At 34.5% G+C, this 19990-nt stretch overlaps 1 protein-coding gene across 1 annotated transcript in view; it reads right to left on the minus strand.

The window, feature by feature from the left end:
• Positions 1-1953: 1953 nt before the first annotated feature.
• The window catches only part of LOC118263743 (carbonic anhydrase-related protein 10), a 32450-nt gene continuing 14413 nt past the window's right edge, over positions 1954-19990 (minus strand). Inside the window, exons 3-11 of the mRNA XM_035575906.2 lie at positions 17232-17282; positions 10127-10263; positions 9508-9699; positions 8328-8423; positions 6721-6787; positions 6241-6395; positions 3931-4062; positions 3656-3704; positions 1954-2790 (exon numbers count right to left, since the gene is read on the minus strand). Of these exons, the coding sequence (XP_035431799.1) occupies positions 2768-2790; positions 3656-3704; positions 3931-4062; positions 6241-6395; positions 6721-6787; positions 8328-8423; positions 9508-9699; positions 10127-10263; positions 17232-17282 (902 nt within the window). The 3' untranslated portion in view covers positions 1954-2767. The remainder of the gene's footprint in view (positions 2791-3655; positions 3705-3930; positions 4063-6240; positions 6396-6720; positions 6788-8327; positions 8424-9507; positions 9700-10126; positions 10264-17231; positions 17283-19990) is intronic.

A 19990-nucleotide genomic window follows, 5' to 3' on the forward strand; every position in this document is an offset into this window, starting at 1 on the left:
AACTATTATGTTATCGGCTTCAAACTAAATTGTGATTGAACTGATGAACTTATTTTGAGCTCGATAAAAATAAACTTTAGTAATAATTTAGACTTTAATTAGAAAGGCTTGAGACTTTAAATATACAGAAGTGAGTACATGTACAATATTTCTACCATCTTCTCTAAAAATACGAAAATTCACGTTAAAACTTTAACAATAAAATCAATTTTCCTTCAAATAAGACATGATTCTTCCGATATTTGAACATATGTTAGTCGATTTGTAACATAAAGCTCGAGCTCGCGCCGCGGCGTCAAATCTTGTCACACGCTCAATAAAGAGCAAATAAACTTGAGTTTCGAGCACATTTGAGCTCACACTCATGTTGAAGCAACCTCTCAACTCGAGCCTCTCGACGACTCTTTAGCAAACTATGTAAACAATACCTTCTTGTGATTTATTGTACACAGATTGGGCCTTCCTTTTATTTTTACTGGCCTTCTCACAGTCTGAATGGATCTAAAATAAATAGCGTTCAATAACAACCGAATTGGTCTAATTATCTAGTTATTGACTGACTACCTACGTGGACATATCAGTTATGAAACGAAACACATTAAACATTATAAGAAATTGGGTTATTTGTGGACTTGATTTATATAAAACAATATTTTTGTAGTTAGGTACAAGTGTAGCAAACATATGACAGTAAGGAATGTGCCCCCGAAAACTGTGTAAACAAGTAAGCGACAGATGGTTGCCGCACGCGAGAATAGGCTCGACGTCGGCGCCCGTACGTGTACTTAGAAGAGAAATAAATACGCCATGTTTGTGACGAAAACGGAAAACAAACGAAACGAAATACCCTATTTAATGTTTGTCTCTAGAGGAATCCTTTCTTTGGATACTATTTATAAATACACCCTGTTTTCGATGGTTAAATAATAACATTAAGTTTAATATGTACTATTAATTGGTACAAGATATTTAAGTGCATCCATAATCCCATTAATTAGTATTAAAACGCCTCCATTAAACTCGATAATTATAAAATTTTAATGAACTCACTCTGAGAGTGTATCAACGCCCGCCGACGGCAACTTTTCCAATAAACTCAACCTCTATCCGGAAAATCAAGTAATTTATTTTACAATCTTAATCTCCACGTTATCGCGTGGAAAAATAATTTATATTTGACTCTTGTACAATAAAATATACGTGACTACCAACTTGGGAAAAAGAACGTCTGGAGATAACAAAAGGGAAAGTATTATAAATTTTATTTTCCACTTTTATCAGCATTATAGCGAGTACCTAATCTAAAGGTAAAAGACATTGTGATGGAACTCGATTAAATTAAGTTACTACAGCGAAAAGGAGAGCAATTTCGATTCTCATAGAATTCAAATGAGCTTTTTATTCAAACACAAGACTGGAGGACACTAAAACAGACGGTTTTACTCCATTGCATCGGGCATACCTTCTGCTTATGTTTCAAAACTGATATTGCTTACTTTAGGTACACGTACTTATGACTTTCGGTTGTATTTTTCTAACAAAATACCCCTCAAAATTTCTACGGCCGCAACAGTTTCTGGGTAATATTAATCATGTTAAAATGAAACCAAATTACCATGTAATCTGCCAGTTAAGGTTAATGGGGGATCTGTGATAATGACTGAAAAACCTTATAAAAACTTTGCAAATAAAATCAGCTCATATCTACGAAAGTGTAATGCATTTACCACTATTGTGCACAGCAAGCCTTTTATCGGCCGGTAGCTTATTGGGATTGCATATGGTATCAGGATATATGGGAATGCGTATTTGCCGATTTAAAATCGACCACGAAAAATTGCAGAGGCTCAAACAGATTACGGCTTCTGCCCCTGTAATTTTAATGAGGATATAAAAAAGCTTTTATGTAAACCACATACCTTGTAAGGATTGTTTAAATAAATAAAATAATCGTTAAGTTAATATCATTTAATCAAATAATACTCCTAATAGATCTTACAAGAAAGCCAGGCGATATACATTTCATAATCATGGTATAATTTTCATCTTACAATACGCAATGCAATATAAACACTAGAATATAGTTTATTAAAGCTATAGACGTCTTACAGCGATAGATATTATTACATTAGAGTACCTAGTACCGTCAAATGAGACCTTAATTAGTAAATATAATTTGATATGATTATGTAGGTAGCTAAATTCATTCGTTAATTGATTTCAATGCTAAATAACTAGAACTTTCTAAACAATGATACAAATATTTATTAAAATAATAGCTAATAACATATATTATAACAAGATATGTAACATTGAATGGCGAAATAATTCATAAAAATCTTCTTTGGACTGTTTAAAGGATATGTTATATAGAACTTTTGATAAATAATTTTAAGTAAATTCGACATACCTACTTAGTTACCGCTATAGATAAATTTTCCTACTTTTAGTATACATTTTACTACAACAAATCCGATGGTATGATTCGAACAATCTATCCGAAAATATCTATCAATAATCTACTTAGTTAGAGGCCGTAATAAAATAGTATAGGTAACCTTTAACCAACAGAACTCACTCATTACATTATTCTACGTCTAACATCGCACTAGTTTAAGATATTTGAATATATTACACTTAAAATATTTAGCTCCATTCATCATAAGCAGGATGTAAAGACTGTACAAGAGTTATATACAAACTTACATACTAATATATGTATATATCTACGTAGCTGCTTTGAATGCCTACCGGAGTGGAATTAGCTTCAATATTGTGTCCAGCTTTTGGCTGCAACAGAAAATGAAAACCTTGTTAACGTGTTGTGGGTGGGGTGGGAATGAGAGCGGGTTGAGTGGAGCGGGAAATGCTTATATTAAAATTAATGTAATAGTGGTACATAATTTTGTTTAAGTGAATATTGTGATGTATCATACTAACTAGTTGATTATTATTTTAGTACCAATGGTCTGGAATGGTAATATATTATTTGCCAATGGTCTTTTTGGAATGAATAATCGTAACGTTTTATAAAAACAACTATTTTTTGAGAGTGTTATGATAATATTTTGAAATTTAACCGATTTTAACTTAAAGGATTTTGATATTTATTTCATAAAAAATGTGACTTTAATTTTAATGCAAGCGACTTTAGTCACATATCATTTTAATCTATAATATTGATAAAAGCTTAAGCGATTCGGTAATCCGCCGTTAGTGAGACCACAACCCTCATATTTGAACACGAAATGTAACTGCGCCAATTACGTAATTTGCAATCGTGATAACTATGGTATTATCGTTATCGTTACATAGGTTACTGTTACTAACACCAGTTGCTCGTTGATTGTACTGATAACTTATGCCTACGTGTAATGGCTTTAGGCTTCAATGAAATGTAGGCCGTATTATCTTTTTTCGATTAAAATATGTTGTTGTGGTTTTTGATGATGGTTGTAAGGTTTATTGTCGCTTGCATATTGATTAAGTTTATACGAATGAATGGACTTGGGTGTCACACTAACGTTAGATGAGATTCAGCAAAATTTTAATAGAATGAAATACTTTAATGTTGATAAAACCTAATTATAAAGAAAGGCTTTTAGGAAAGTAACTATTCTAACTTGTAAAGTCGAGTAATGAACAGAATGTTTACCTTTATAATGCATATCTCGATGCATGCTTGGACAAGTCTTCCCAGGGTACTGAAATTATACAAATGTATTAAAAACAATGTTTATTTAAATACCAAAATGAATACAATTTGTTAATACTGCATGATTACAACAAACTAACCATTTTACAGAGACATACACAATGCAGCGACTAAGTCTATCGCTTAGGTACCCAGCTTAGCATACAATATGAATTATTAAACGGGTCTCCAGAGGATTCTGTGCTTAATTTGATTTTCTGTAAGGTGTAATTTACCTTGCTGAGATCGAAGTCAATGTTGGTCCTTACGGCTCGGTGGTGGAGAGGCTGGGGCGGCCTAAAGTTGTTGCCGAGGGGAGCCTTCGGGTGCCTGGCGTCGCCTTGCATCAGCCGCCTCAAGCCGTGTAACTATAGTCATGAAATTCAATTATGTTGACACTAAAGTTCTTGAAAGTAAAATGACTAACCCTGTTTTCGAATTTATGAAGCTCTGCCCAAATATAATACAGAGAGAACGGTTCGCTTCTGTTGCACATTTGGGTTATGTTTTGTGGGGAACATTTTCTACTGTAACTTTTATTCTAGTTCAAGTGTACGCGAAAGAAACTTTAAATAGGACTTTACGTTGGACGTAATTACTAACTTAAAGACAATGTAATTTGGTGAGACACCAGCTTACAAAATATTTTAGATAAAAGTAAACAAAGAAAACAGCGTTAACGAAGGTGCAAGACTTGCAATTTCGAAAATGCAATGCATGTCTTTCGTTGCTGTATAACATAAGTGTTTAGGTCGAGAGCTATTTCAAGTAAATTGAAATTTCTTCCTTTTATAACGTTGGGTGACTACTGGAGTACATATAGGTGTGTTGCCACGGTCGGATTAACTGGCTCGGAGCACGCGACCACGGCTATCTGATTCGCATCGTTGTTTACGCTGTATTAAACAATTTGATTCTGATTATAGACTCCGCCTAAACTTTGATTTTACCAACTGTAATTTCGTTTGTAATGTGAAGGTTACGCCTTGGTTTGTGTGAACTTTGTTGGTATTCTGGATTAATTACTTTGTTAAATAGATCTTTGTTATATTATTGTGAGTGTACAATACTTATTAATTACACAACACATCAGTGAGTATCGAGGATAGGAAATAATAAATCAAGAAATGACTCAGCCTATACAGTACACATCCGGTAATGGTCTCTCGTGGATTCCCTTTATGGGCTATTTCGTAAATAGGTGTATGAATTCTATTGACACCCTGAGGAGTTTATTCTCCCAGTAAAGCTCACATGTATTATTAGTTTTATTTCGGTTTTTATGGCTCCCGGGACCATAAAGGTGGGGATTTTTATTAGCATAAAACTAAGCGCGTTAGTGGTGTTGTAAATTGCACTTCAAGCAGCGACCACATGGCGTTCACTCAACTCCCCGCGAGATTGCAAGCAGTTTCCACTAGCACTTAATTTTCCGACCAACACAAACGGAAAACATAAACAATGATTTATAATAACAGCCGCACAACGCGGCACTTTCAGTTTACTTTTAACACGTACATAATTCACCGCGGAGTCTTTGTCTAAAGGCGAGGGACGTGAGTTGTTTATTGTAGCGTGGGCACAAATGAAAATGTTATTACGCTGCCCCACGCTTGAATACACTGATACATGTCTTCGACTGGATGCGGCCGCGGTCGCCGGACAACTCCCGCTATAGTCGCTATAGTAAGCCAATTAACAAACCGTGAAATGTGAACTGAGCTGGCTATAAAGCATCGCTACCCACATTTGTATGTAGTCTAGCACCTAAGACTACTGAATTTACTATAAATTTTCTACTAAACAAAATCACAAACGTAACAATGTTTACAAACATGTTACAATACATCTGTTCCAATATCTTTACATCTGCAAACCAATAAGGTTGGTTGGAGAGGCGTATAATGCCTACGACGAACTTGGATGGATGCAGTTACCGCACATATTGATTGTGACTACTGACCCACTGACGATGACATACTGTGCTCAGATTTGGTGAGCTATGTTGAGCACTTTTCATCATCTGTTAGTTACAAATGACATTTGAAGATCGTGTGAGATATTATTGTGGTGTATTGTTAAAATAAGCATAGTGTTATAGAAGTCTTACTGAGCTACCAGATAACTTTGAATTAAGAACGTAATTTGTGTCTGTTTCATAAGTTTATCGGGTACTTATGAAGGTGGTGAAACAAGCGCTTAGTAATATAATTTTCTTGGTAATCATGTCACAACATTATCACGTGTCACAATATAAAAGTTTATTCTGTATAGTGCGAGTGTTTCAGTAATCATGTTTTCTATTTATTTATTTGTTTACAGATGAATCAACTGCTACATTAGAAATAGAAGTTTAACAGAAAATATAGTAACATTGAGCCACTTATAGATTCACTCGAATAGTATCAGATCCAAAATTTTGTAATGGTAAGTACCTATTAACATGAGTTACCAACGTTTCTAAAGATCATAATAGTGGCTTAATGTTACAAGCTATGTAGATGCATAGTTTTAGAACAAACTTAAAAAAGATAGTACGCGTATACCTGTTGTTTAGTGATATAGATGGGTTTGTTGACAATGATCCAGGTGACGGTCTCGTAGCAGGCGGGGGCCGTGGTGGACCCGTCGTACGTCATGTAGTAGTCCGTGTCGGGCAGCAGCCCACGGACCGATAGCTTGTTCACTGGCATCTCTGCACCTTTATAGAGATATATAAATAACTTTAGCATATAAAATATATATATTTTTTAAAAACGTTGCTCCACATTAGGATTTTTTCGTGTATCGTGGGTGCGTTGACAAACATACAATTTCACATGACACCGAAACAACAATTTGTGGATCACACAAAGAGTTGTTCAGTGCGGGAATCGAACCCGCGACACGTTGCACGGCAGTCAGTTACCCAGCCACCGCGCCAACCGTGCAGCCAGAGCATAATGTAAGAAGAAATTGTAATTCTTCTGGGTTTTTTCTCTTTGACTTATGTAGGTAAGTGGTTTGGAATTAGTATTGAATCTTACCTCCATATTTGATATTTTCTAATTCTTCTGTTAACACTCTAAGTTCTGGATTTGATAAATCTCCGAGCTGCAACAAGATTGATTAGTAATTAATATTTTAAAGTCTATTAAATGTTTAGTGTTGTGGATAATATCACGCTATAAGTATAACTATTGCTACCGAATAAATGTAGTAAAAAATCTTAAAAATTATATAATTTTCTTTAAATATTAAATATTAATAATTGTTTAAAAACATAATTAAAATAGAAAATTCCAACGAACAAACTATTACCAGGGACTTACAAATAAAAAAGCACGCCGGAGACATGGCTAATTGTTTGTCGTGTGGGAAATAGCTTGCTTTAGCAAAGTTTCAGTTAACGGCGACCACAAGCGAAATATGAACGTGTCAGTAAACACGTTCCCCCTTGGGACAACATCGGATGGGATGTGCTAACACAGACGCGGGCCTTCATTAAGGAACACCATAAAACGATCGAAAATAACCTCTCGGAAAGATGACGGTGTAAGGAAATCAGACAAACATTTGTTTTCTTAGGATGTGTTGGTTGCGTAACTTGGGCTCAGGGTGTTAAGTTTTGTTTTTGATGTGATTTCACTCGAATCAACACAGGGCAGTTATTGTTTTTATTTCTTTAATAAGGAATTGCCTTTCGAGCAAAATGTTTTACTTCTGAAATACGTCTACGGCTTAGGTAATCACAAATAGATTCTAACCTCAAACGGCAATCAATTTCAAGCAAAAATTATCTCTGAACAAATGCAGAACTTACAATGAACTGTCACCTAGAAAACTAATATTGATGAACTAGATAATATTAAATGTCGGTCAATTAATTGGAAACACAGGGTGTTTGCCGGCCTCGCGGTGACGGCTGACGGTCCAACCCAGACAGTTACTTAATTTGAACTAATAGCTTTACTGGCTAATCCAGTGGCTCGCAGAAAAATCCAATTTCCTTAATTAACTGCGCTCAGTTCGCTATGAGGTGCGGCCGGTAACACTTCGATGGGAACAATTACGGCTAAGTACCTGAATAAACACCTACATTACGTGTTGTTAGGAAACAATTTTCGCTGATATTATAGCTGTGAGTTATGGCTTTTTAATACTAGGGATGTTTTTGGTAACGCTTGCAAAATTTGTAAGGGTTAAAGTAATTGGAAATGGGGTTACTTTTGAAATGTTTTAGAAATATTATTCACAACTCTTGTACTAACTCACACATGAGTGGAGAGATTCTAAATATTGAAGCTTTCACTACTAATAAGTAGTGTACAAAAACAGTTATCAAGACTTTTTCTACTTATTTAGACTATCAGTAAATCTTAAACTTAAATAAAACACAGCTGCAACACACTTCGAAGAAAGCATTATGTAAATGGATGAAACCAACTTGTGACGTAATTTTAATATTGAGGTATGCATTTATATCGCCACCTTTATATATCCAACAAAAGGTCCAATAAGTTTGTACAATATAGGGCTATTTTTAACCACCGACATTTATAAGATTCCGTGACTTACTTGAACTTTGAAATTACAAGAATACAATACTTGGCAGTGTATTCAACATTTAGAATGACTTAATAAATGTAATTACCTGTAACAATAGGGATATTGAAACAATTCCTTGAGCTTTGTGTAGAGCCTCGGAGAAGTTTGAATACAGTTGTGAATTAAAACCGAATATCTGAATCTGAAACAAATTAAATTATAAATTACCTTGTTCTTTTCTGCGTTAGCTTTATATTCTTTTAATGATTTGGTTTAAAATGGCGTCAATAGAATTATTGATCAGCTTTCATTCGTTCGACACTTTTGTTTTATTTCTTCGAGTTAGCTTTACTGCTCAAATCCGAAAGATAAACTATAATTATTAACTTAACCTTTAAAACTGTAACTTTTTCACGACATATAAACATCACATCAATAATATTTGAATTAAAAGCCACGGCCGAACACATGATTTCAGATTTAAGATGGCTGCGTGAGAATTTGTCACATAAATAAACAGGAGGCATGGTTGAGTTGGTTCGCAGTGAAGTCGTTCGCCGGGATTACATTTGGGATTTGAGCGTCTCAACGAGAGGCGTAAGGATGCGTGTGAAAACATCTGTTACGCTTTCTTTTGAGACCTTTCCAAAGAAATCCCTGATAACATTTTAACGTTTATCTACGTTACATGTTTATTCGACGCTTCACTTAGGTTTTATCCTCGGTTGCTTACATAATGTAACACGAGTGTTGCGAATCTCTGACTTTACGATGATATAAATCTTTGACAACAGCACTATATACGTACTATGTCAAGAATATTATTTATACACCAAGCTTTGTATATTTTTGACTTAGTTTACTATACTTATATTATGGTGCTCGTTGACTATGTTGTGTCCAAAATCTGGTAGTGGCTAGATATGACACACTACATGCTGAATTAAAAGTAAGTACCACAATATTTATTCTATTGACACCATTTTTATTTCAGTTGTTTAGATTTTTTATGGATTAGGTGGCAAACGTGCAGACGAGTCACCTGTTGGCAAGCGATCAGCGCCGCCCGCAACACCAGAGGAATCGTTTAGATGACTGTTACTTATTATTAATAATAATCCATCTCAGTTTCAACTACGGCTTTGACATTTTTTTAACAGCTTTGATGTTTATCTCTAATTAATTAGGCTAATTATTGTATCTGGTGCCTTTATGTAGACATTACAAGTTCCATTAAAAATAACTCCACAACATTACGAATGTCCAATACTTCATACGTCACTCACCTCAGCAGGGAAGGTATACCCATTGATGGCGTGCTCTGATCCAAACTGGTCGTGTAGGCCGTAGTGGATGTGGATTTCATGGAACTGGTACTTGTAGGAGAGAGGCCCACCAGTAATGTTGATGTGGTGTCGGGTCTCGTTCTCTACCGTGAAGATAACTGAGTGGCCCGTGTTGCTTATTAGGCCGTTTATCTAAAACAATACGATTTGTTTAAAAAGAGAAGAACTTTGTGAAGAAGATAGACAGAGTTTACAGCCTTTAGTGCAAGGCATTACGGAGTACATATTGCATTTTTTACTATAATAGTATTTTTTATATTTTACTATAATGTAATAGTAATAAACTAATTTGACTCATCTAAGTCAATACCTGCGTATCTAGAATGTGGATATAATCGTATACAAAAATATAGTTATATGCTTAGTCCGAATTGATAAATATTAAAAAGTTATCAATCAATCTTATTAATCACACTATCACACTATTAATATTATAAACTAGAGTCTACCAGCGGCTTCACCCACTGTATATCGCTATCTTAAGTTGCTGGCAGAAGCTAATCATCAATTAAAGATAATTATGTAGTTGTGTTAAATAAATTCAAGAATAGATTCTTACTCTATGTTTATCTATGTGTAAAAACCGTAGGTTTGGGTCGAACAGCAGTTTGTCTGGTTCCAGGTTGACCGGGGATTGGCGCCGGCCTTTGTTGCACAGCGACCATTCTGGGTTGATCAGCCCCCAGAATGCTGGACCTATGTAACAAACAGTTTAAGTTGATATTACAATTATAATTTACTTAAATATGACTTGGCTCCTTGGAAAGGGTAATAGGATCTGCAGTAGTGCTTGCAAACAGTTCAGTGGTGTCATGTACCTATATTTATGCTGTCATATTTGAGAACATTTTTTGTTGGGGTCCACGTCTCACAACAGTTTTAGTCCTGGGTAACGATATAAGAATATTTGCTTGTACTATTTTAGTATTGACAGTAGCATACGACATTTAATTTAAAATACATGCAACAATTGAATGTAAAATTATAAACAATACATACAACATACCTATATAATGAACAAAATAAACGACTACAATAAAAATAAAATATAAGTTATTGAAAAATTATTAAATATAAAAAAATATTGCTAATGCACACAATTATTGTGGATTTACTTTTCACAATTATTATGCGTACAATTATAATTGTATAATTGTATCAATAAGCAGCAGCATATTACGTTGGATTTCTCAGTATTGGACTTGTGACTCCATGTACACAATGTTCAATGTCTCAGGTCCATTACACCCGAGAGCTCAGTCAGCACGCAGCTTAAAGTAATAGAATCAAGACCGACTTCAATAAACGTTGACTCAGAACAACTTGAAACTAGCTGAGACTCGATTGGATTGAATTTGTTCGACGAAAGGAAAAAAGAATTTAACATAAATTGAGTTCTTCCTATTGGTTTCTTAATCTGTTTATGCTTTCGAGATTAAGAATTATGAAATGAAATGGAATGTTGTTCAATTGGATTATTTTTATACGATTAGCAGTATTTAACATATTCAATATTTTCCTATGCACACTTCAGTGTACCATTTGTGGTACATTTTCTTGTATATTGTTTACGATACGGAGCTTCGGTTCGAAAGGCAGGAGTAGGAACGGGATAGTTTTAGTCAGCAAGAGGTTGACACTCACTCTCGGCTCGCCCAAAGCGGAAAAAGACATTGAAAGATACTCCGTCTAAAAAACAAATTATTAGTCCAACACTCAGAAGATTAAAAATAGGTAAAGCAAATACAAAGAAAAATAGCACTTTCGTTGCTATTTTTCTTTGTATTTGCTTTATAGCGCTTTGTTCTCAATAATATAAAAATAATTATTATGCTTTTCGGCTTACTCGCATAATTATTTGACGAGGAACTCGACTAGTTTCAAACCATGCTAAAGGCTCACACAACGAGGCGACTGTGGCGCTGCTACTCACAGTCGCTGCGCCGTTGTTGTGGTCACGAAATTTAGTATGTCTCACGAAAGTTATAATATGAACAACATGAAACCAATTGCCATAACAACCAAAGCTTCCAATAACCACCCTAGCCACCACTAAACCAAAAAACACCCAATTACAAAATCCGTTTTTAACATTATAAAAATTAACACCCACATTAATGATGTAATAACAACAATTGCGTTCCAATTTTAACACGACTGTAATCTGTGGTTTTTTGACATTCACATAATATTATTATATGAAATTATATCAGTATGTCGTATGAATGTCAGCTGGTATCAGATGATACAGTTACCGTGTTAATTATCACAATGGAAAAGGCCTTATTGTAAATGTTCTCTTGTTCAGTACACGGACATTACATGATGCGTAACAGTAATCATATCAATTTACTCATGCGTAAAATTGTGTGCATTCAATCTGATTGTGCTTTTTTATTGGAGTTGATTTATTTAAATTTCATTTAAACAAAACTATAATACTGTCAAACTCACACACTTCTCCTTTTTTAATACTCATACAATTTTTATGCGTATGTATTGCGAATCAACGGTCTTATTTTTATTTCACCTTCTTACGAGTACAGAACCGCACCGAACCTCGCAATAAAAACCTCCAAAATCGCGGGCAAAGCGTTAATAGACTATAAATGTATTACGAGAAAGTAAAGTGTCCCTTTCCGTTCTCAGTATCGGCCGGCTTTTAGCATGTTCCTAAATAATCAATGGCTTGTTCGGATCTTTGTCCGAAACAGTATCGCCTGTAAGCCGAGGCTCTAGCCTCACTTTAGCTTTAAGCTGCTTGTCCACCTGCGCTCGACCCGTTTCGGGAAATCGGAGAATATTGTTAGCTCCCTTAAGAGAAATATAGGTTAGGTACGTTTAATTTAATAATTTTGGGGTAAACTATCACAATTTTGCTTTGGTTGAGAGTTACTTAGCTGTAAAATGAGAGACTCTAGAGTTATTTCAATCGTAGTTACGTAAATACCTCTTTTTAACCCAGATTTCAATACCAAGGCCGGAAACTTTTATTTATAACTCGTCGAGCGTCATTATCAACACGTCTCAAGAAATATGTAAACTGGAAACTAGTCCCAAATTAATTAACCAATAAAAATAAAATAGCATCACAGCAAATGACAACAGAATCAACAGATTAATAATAATCAGCAACGAGTTAACAGCTCGTAACACTGATTAATAATTTCATGAAGCAAGTGGACCTACCTCTATATTATGCAGATTAACGTTCGGAAAAACCGCAAACATTTATTTTCCCAAGGTATTTCAATATTGGCGGGGAGTGGCGTGAAAGTAGCCAAAGTGCTTTGGATCGTATTCACGGTTTTATTATTTATGACCTTGAAAATTGCATGAGTAAGCCGGCGCAGCGGTTGCGGTCACGCCCACTTTATGGCCACGCGTTAAGTGAACTTTCCGTTAATGCATGCATTTTTTTATTGTTTTTGGCACTATGCGGCGTGCAATGTCTCACGTATACTTTGTGGAAACGGTTCCTATACGTACTGTAGGTGTTATATAGGTGACTAAGCGTTAAGCGTTAATAATATTAGTCTGCTATTGAGACGAAAAATAAAGGTATTAAATGTCTCTTTTTATAGAAAAAATATACTTACAACTTATTCGTTGTTCACCATAATTATATTTACGTTAACAGTTGCACAGAGGAGGCAAACTTATTATGAATATACGCACGTGACCAAACTTTCTTGGGATCAAACGTGGTTATTAAGTAAACTATCATTTAAGCTATAATTAAACTATCTAAATAAGTTATGTTGATTTTTTTTTTATTTTGAATCTCAATAAAATGTAAAATACAGCGGAATAATTTATTGGTTACATTAGATTCATTTTGCAGCAAATACCTTTACTACAACAATCTAGACACACGGCAGTGTGACGCCAAGTTCGAGCAAAAAACCGAAACGGCCGTGGGTTATATTACACGAACCATTTCGGGCCAAGTTCGACCCATATAACTCAAAACTATCTAAATATGAAATTTCAGTATCATCGAGATCTAAACTTATCTAAAATACAAAATTTCATTAATGTACCTAGTTATAGGTCTTGAGATATTGACGTCAGAAAATCGCTATTTTTACTATACACTCACTGATTCACTCACTAACTCATCAAAAACCTAGACCACTTCCAATGGTCGTATTGCTTGAAATTTGGCATGGAGGTAGGTCTTTAGGTCAAGGTAAAGGAAAAAATCTGAAAATGGCCAAGTGTGAGTCGGTTTTAAAAATAATGAAGGTGTAAATTTACCCCTAAGGAACTAAAACAAATATCTATATCTTCCAATGGTCGCACCGACCTAAAATCGTTACGTTGTATTTGTCAAAGTAAAGTAAAATAAGAAAAAAAGAAAATAAACCTTACAAAAATAAATGAAATCCCACCCAAAACATATGTGAAAGGCTGCCAAATAATATTGGAATGCTCGCCTATAAAAGAAATGAGATCTAAATAGTACCAAGTTCCATACACAGACCTAGTTAAAAATGATATAACTTGGCAAGTTTTATAGAAAATTATATACTTGACTCATTGCGTTTAGTAGGTTTATAACAAAGTGTGTGAAAATATGCCAAATTGTTATATCAGTAACTAGGTCTGTGTATGGAACTTGGTACTTATTTAGATCTCAATTCTTTTATAGGCGAAGCATTAATTTATCGAACTTAGCCTTTCACAAATGTTTTGGGTGGGATATGATTTTCACAACTAGACAAAACAACTTCGTCATAATTTACGTTTATTTGTAAATGCAGTTCTAACAGATACGATCAATAATGAATTTACGATAGAACATAGCTTTCAAATGGTAATAGTAAATTTATTTGACTAACGTCGCAAAATTTTATCGGTATGAAACTATTGGTTGTAGCAAATGTACAAATATACCTTTATGTATACTAGTGGAATAGATATTCAATTCTGTTTAGTAATTTAGTCGATATAAAATTTATATTTGTGGGAATCGTTTTATGTACCTAGGTATGCCTATTTCGGGAAATTTGTTTATTGTTGTTCTGGTCACTAAGTGAATAGACGTTTTGATTAAGATCTTGGGTGTAATTTTTAGTCCGATAAAGATATTACTGAAAGTTTTAAGTGTGAGAGAGTTCAATGCTTTGGCACGAACGAGCCGGCTCGATCGGAGTGATACCACGGCCTCAGAGAAAACCGACGTGATACAACACTTGCGTTGTGTTTCGTTGCGTGAGTGACATAACCGGAAGGCCAATTACTCCCCTCCTTAATCTTCCCAATCACCGATTCCCCAACAACCCTTAAATTCCTAACCTCCAAAAGGCCGGCAAAGCACTTGTGCCCACAACGCCTCTGATGTTTCTGGATGTCATAGTCGGCGGCCATTGGCCCTGTCTGGTCTATACTACGTTTAAAAGTCTTACACTTAATAATTTTATTCTCATTTCTAAAAATAAAACATAAACAACTTTTTTTTTAGAAAGTGGCAACAAAATTCAATTTTTTTTCCCTCCATACGCTTCGTTTTTAGACGAACTAATCAAGGAGCGATACAGTTCGCATTAAAAATGTATCGGCTCTCGTCAGGCCTGTCCGAAGTTAGGGAGCCGAAGTTGCGTGACACCGCAGTACATCTTTATACAGTATTCATTGGTATTGGTAATCGGTACATACATTGATTAGGCAACCAATGATGTGGATTACTGGAGGTAATCTCTATAGAGACTAGCTAATTACTAAACTTTTTTTTCATTGTCATCCCCGAAGGGGTATGTAGAGGAGCACATTTCGGCATGTAATGCCACTGTATAACGTACACTCACTTTTCATCATTTGTGTTATAGGATTTATTTAATTGAGGGTGATCCTATTGCCATATACCGGACACAATTCCAGACTCTGTGGAACTACTAAGAAAATTTCGAAAACCCGAAAAAATGCCCGGCAATAATTTGGCCTTGCCCGGCAGCCCCACTTGCGACCACCCGATCAATGAGGCAGCCATTGCCTCATTGGCCGAGTGCATTGAATGAGGCAATAAATAAATAATTAGGTATGTCTGTATGTCTGACTTTCACTGTACTTTTAGATATTTAGATTGTCGAGTGTCTTAAATGTGTATGATAATATATTTCTACTTTCTACTCCAATTCGATAAGACTTAACAAGTAAGAGAGAAATAATATCGGAAAAAGACACACAAAAAGCCCACGCTCCGCATACCCAGTCACAGTGTAGAAAATCTCAATTCATTGACCTACCGCAAAACATTTGTTCGATACATCGCGTCGTATCAATTTCTCTGGCGATAACATTTTTGCTGGTTTACGTGACACGAAATTTATACGGGCGATTTATCTCGTATTCATATTACGTCATTCACAAAATTGTGAGGTGTTTTATCGTATGTTCGGGAACTGATATTCCTCTGATAACTTCCGTACGTTTTATGACCGTCTAATTTATTTTCCGAGTACGTTGAGTTGATTTTCTCGAGGATCGTCGAATAGTCGGTTATGTTTAACGTTTTTTTGTGACTTCTTGCTCATAATTTATCTTCTTAACATTTTATAGTATTCTCTCCGTAGTATATTTTTTAACTTGATGTGTGTTTGTTTAAGAATAACAAGCTTATAAAGCTGAGATTCAGCTTCTAGACTCTCAAGGGTCTGATCCGAATCTGCGGACTACCTAGCGGACTCCGGCTAGCAAGAGTAGCAACGGGCTGGTTTTTAGTCAGTAAGAGTTCGACACTGCGTCTCGTCTCACCCAAGGCGGGAGAAATTATTGGATGATTTTCTACCCCTGAAAAAAAAGAACTTTCAGGACGGTACCAAGTAAGCAGTTTTTGTATATAAACGAAGTTGGGTTAGTATGTATATAAGCTAGTATTAAAATTATACCAATTAATACAATTAAACTGAATTCAGAGTAGCGCACCAATGTGTATTCAGTTAAATTATAAGTATTTAAAACCCAAAATAATAACGACATAAGATAAATTACACAATCGGGAATGCATAATTATGTTTTATCACAAACAACCGATCGTTTGCGTAGTGATAAAATTAAATATAATAATTTTATCGAGTATACAAACAGCAAAATAAAAACCAGAAAGGCTTATTAAGGGTTAATGGTAAACAATTTGATTTAATTAACCCTTGTAACTACTTTTTATGTATTGTCAATCGAGGTTTAAAGTGAAGCTAAGTAAATAAGATAGCATGCCTTCCACAATATGATTAACAGTTTTCTTGGATATATGTTAAGGTATGGAAGTTTGTATTAAGTTGAGTCTGCTTATCTACAAGAAAGTAAAATATTTCCTATCGATTATATACACTAATATTAAGTCGTAAGGTATAAATTTCTACAACATAAAAGTTAGTTAAACCAAAACACAAAGAGTTGCAAATACAAAAATTACTGTATACTAGTACTAAAAATGCAACAAACATAAACCCGCATACAAATAGTGCACACTCGATTCATAAATATTAAATAACGTAATAAAATTTAACAACGACATCTGTAGACACCAGCATGTCAACCTAAACCAACCGATCACATCCATTTTCAACTTTATCCTCACTTAGTAAAGTTGAAAATCATATGAAATTATTTGACAAATTGGAGTAGGTTGATGTGGGGTGTGTAGAATAAATGGAGCTCACCTGAGATCCCGTCGTAGGTCCACCATTCCTCCCAGCTGACGCCACTGACGGCTGCAATCAGACCACTCTAATTAAGTCTGCACTGTTCATGAAATTAGCAACCCTACTTGTTATAACTTGAACCATTTTACTTAGTGTTTCGACTAGAGATTTTTTTTATACATGGCATGGTTTTACTAACGACCAGTATCAAATGTATCTGTCTATAGATTGGGCTACAGGAGATAGAATATAGATTCATTTGTTAAGGACTTTCTTTCAAAAATATATTTTTAATAATAATATCTACTGACGTGTATATGTAGACTGATTGTTAAGACTGGCCATTACTTTGTTGACATCCGTTTGTATAGGTAAACAAGTTTCGTAATAATGTTCTCAATAATTTATTTGTTTCTTACTTTGATTGTAAAATGAAGTTTCGAGTTTTTCTATATTTAGTTAACAATGTAGCAAGAACAGATTTAAATAAACGGCGGTGTTTATTTAATAAATTCTTACTGAACATTTACCTGTCTTATAAACTTATTCAATATCGAATCAGCTTTAATTTGCTCTGTTACTTTGTATTCTTTAGTAATTGATATTTCAAACTTAGTTTGTAAAACAATCTATAAACATTTTTGTGTTCTTCAACAACTTAATTCGAATCAAAGTTTATAAGTTTATGTATAGGCACATTAAACTGTTGCGTGCAGAAAGTACATTTTTGCAATGTACGACAAGTTTATCGTCATAATAACAAATATCACATTTTTACAGGTGAACGATACTTACTCTTGTGAATCCTCAAACTTAGGAAAGTTTTAGTAAGTGCCTAATAGTTAAATGAACTGGATAGGAAGTTTACATTTTCATATGAAGAGTCTTTTACTAAGATTTCTTGTCATCGGATAAGTAGGTAAGTGGTTTTGATATCCAATCCTAACAGGAATCTATGAATCACGAAAAGATATTTATAGAGCTATGAAAACATTTTCTTAAAGACTCATATTTCAATAAATTTGAAACAAATTTTGTTATATCTATTGTTTTGTATAACATTCAATTTTTATCTTTCTTTTCTCGTGTTTTCCTCAAGCGAATCAATGGAAATGAAATGATTGAGCCAATGGAGCGGAAAAGCGTTATTCTTTTGAAACAAAACGGTTTTTCCTTGACGTGGTGCGATGTTTGACACCCGCTATTGTTTGTGTTTAAGTACCTTAGCTATGTACAGTGACCGACAATAGTGTTAAAACAAAAAACATTACAAAAATAGACATTTATTTGGACCCATTTCATTCAAGAAGTATATATGGAGGTATATGAACTGGGGAATGTTAGTTTCCATTATAATAAAATAAAGTATTGGTATTTTAAAAGATGCACTATTGTCTCTGACTGTACGGAGCGAGGTGCTTGCACCGTAAACTTTGTCTGACAGGTCTGTTGTTTCAATACGATTATATTGTTTGCTGTTTTTTTAGAACATTTTACTGTTTCACGTTAAATTCATAAATTGATGTGTATTTAAATTGTCAGTGTTTAGTCGATATTGCAATATTTGTTTATATTATGCTATCAAATACGAAATTGTTTAGCATTTCGTAAAACTTGCCTACATCAGTAATTTGAATTTATAAATGTACGAACATTTTATGAATCAACTGTAATCCTGTGCTACTTAGATGTTCCCAGTTTAAATTATATAATTTTAGCAGCTTCTGGCTGCTATAATTCCACTTCAAATTAAATAAAAATACATTTAACGCCAAACGCTCAAAAAATCCGACTCCATAAACACCACCCGCTTACGGGAGAAGGATTTACAAAAGATTAAAATTTCTAATTTGAGCTGGCTAAAGTTCTCTTAATTAAGATTATGAGATTATGATACTCATAATAATTTCAAAGCAATTAATTCGAAAATACTCAGTAGAGATTCTTACGTTACAAATTATATTTGCGTTAATTTTTTGCTTGTTCATTGGATACATTTGTCACGGGCTCTTACAAATGTCATCATGCTATTTATTGGGCGTAGTTTAATTAAAATCAACAAAGTTAAAATCATAATACGTGTAGTGAAACGTGCATTCGAAATATACACCAATCTCGAAAGTTACTCGATACACGGCTGATTTATGTTTTTAATTTAAATTTTTGCATTCGCCAGGCGAAGTTCGCCACGGACGCGCCGCCTGCATCGCAAATATATGTTACAGTCGAGTCGAGAGATCGTTTCCAGTTTCGATTCGATACAGCTTGAGCGAACTGTCGACTTTTAATCTTTTAATGCTACTCAACAAACTTCAGCCTCACGGAGTACGGCCCCGTTTATTTGAAATAATATATTGCATACGATATTTTGCTTTTGCGAATTTCTATATTCGGAATATTAGGTTCATACGTGCTCCTTTAGGAATAGACTAGATAAAAGATAGATAGTTTTAAGCTTTTGTAATCAGACTAGTAAGCTTGTGTCGCTGAAACGACAAGCTTCGTTATATACAACAAACTATAATGATTGCTTTGTAACTTCGGCAACAGAGATAATATTAAGTGAGCTCGCAAGCCTGCATGGACATTAAGTACAGCTCAGTGCGGCTTAGAGCAACTTTAGTGTCGAAAACAACACCTGAGGCTACGCGCGCTTCCTGCTCAATCTATGAATAACTGAACTTTGAATAAGTATTTCAGATCAATATATAACATCTTGCAAGTTGTATCACAATAATTTATGTGCCACGCTACCAGTGATAAAGTGGAACTGCTAG

Source organism: Spodoptera frugiperda, chromosome 27 (genome assembly GCF_023101765.2).
Source record: "Spodoptera frugiperda isolate SF20-4 chromosome 27, AGI-APGP_CSIRO_Sfru_2.0, whole genome shotgun sequence".
Classification (NCBI taxonomy): domain Eukaryota; kingdom Metazoa; phylum Arthropoda; class Insecta; order Lepidoptera; family Noctuidae; genus Spodoptera; species Spodoptera frugiperda.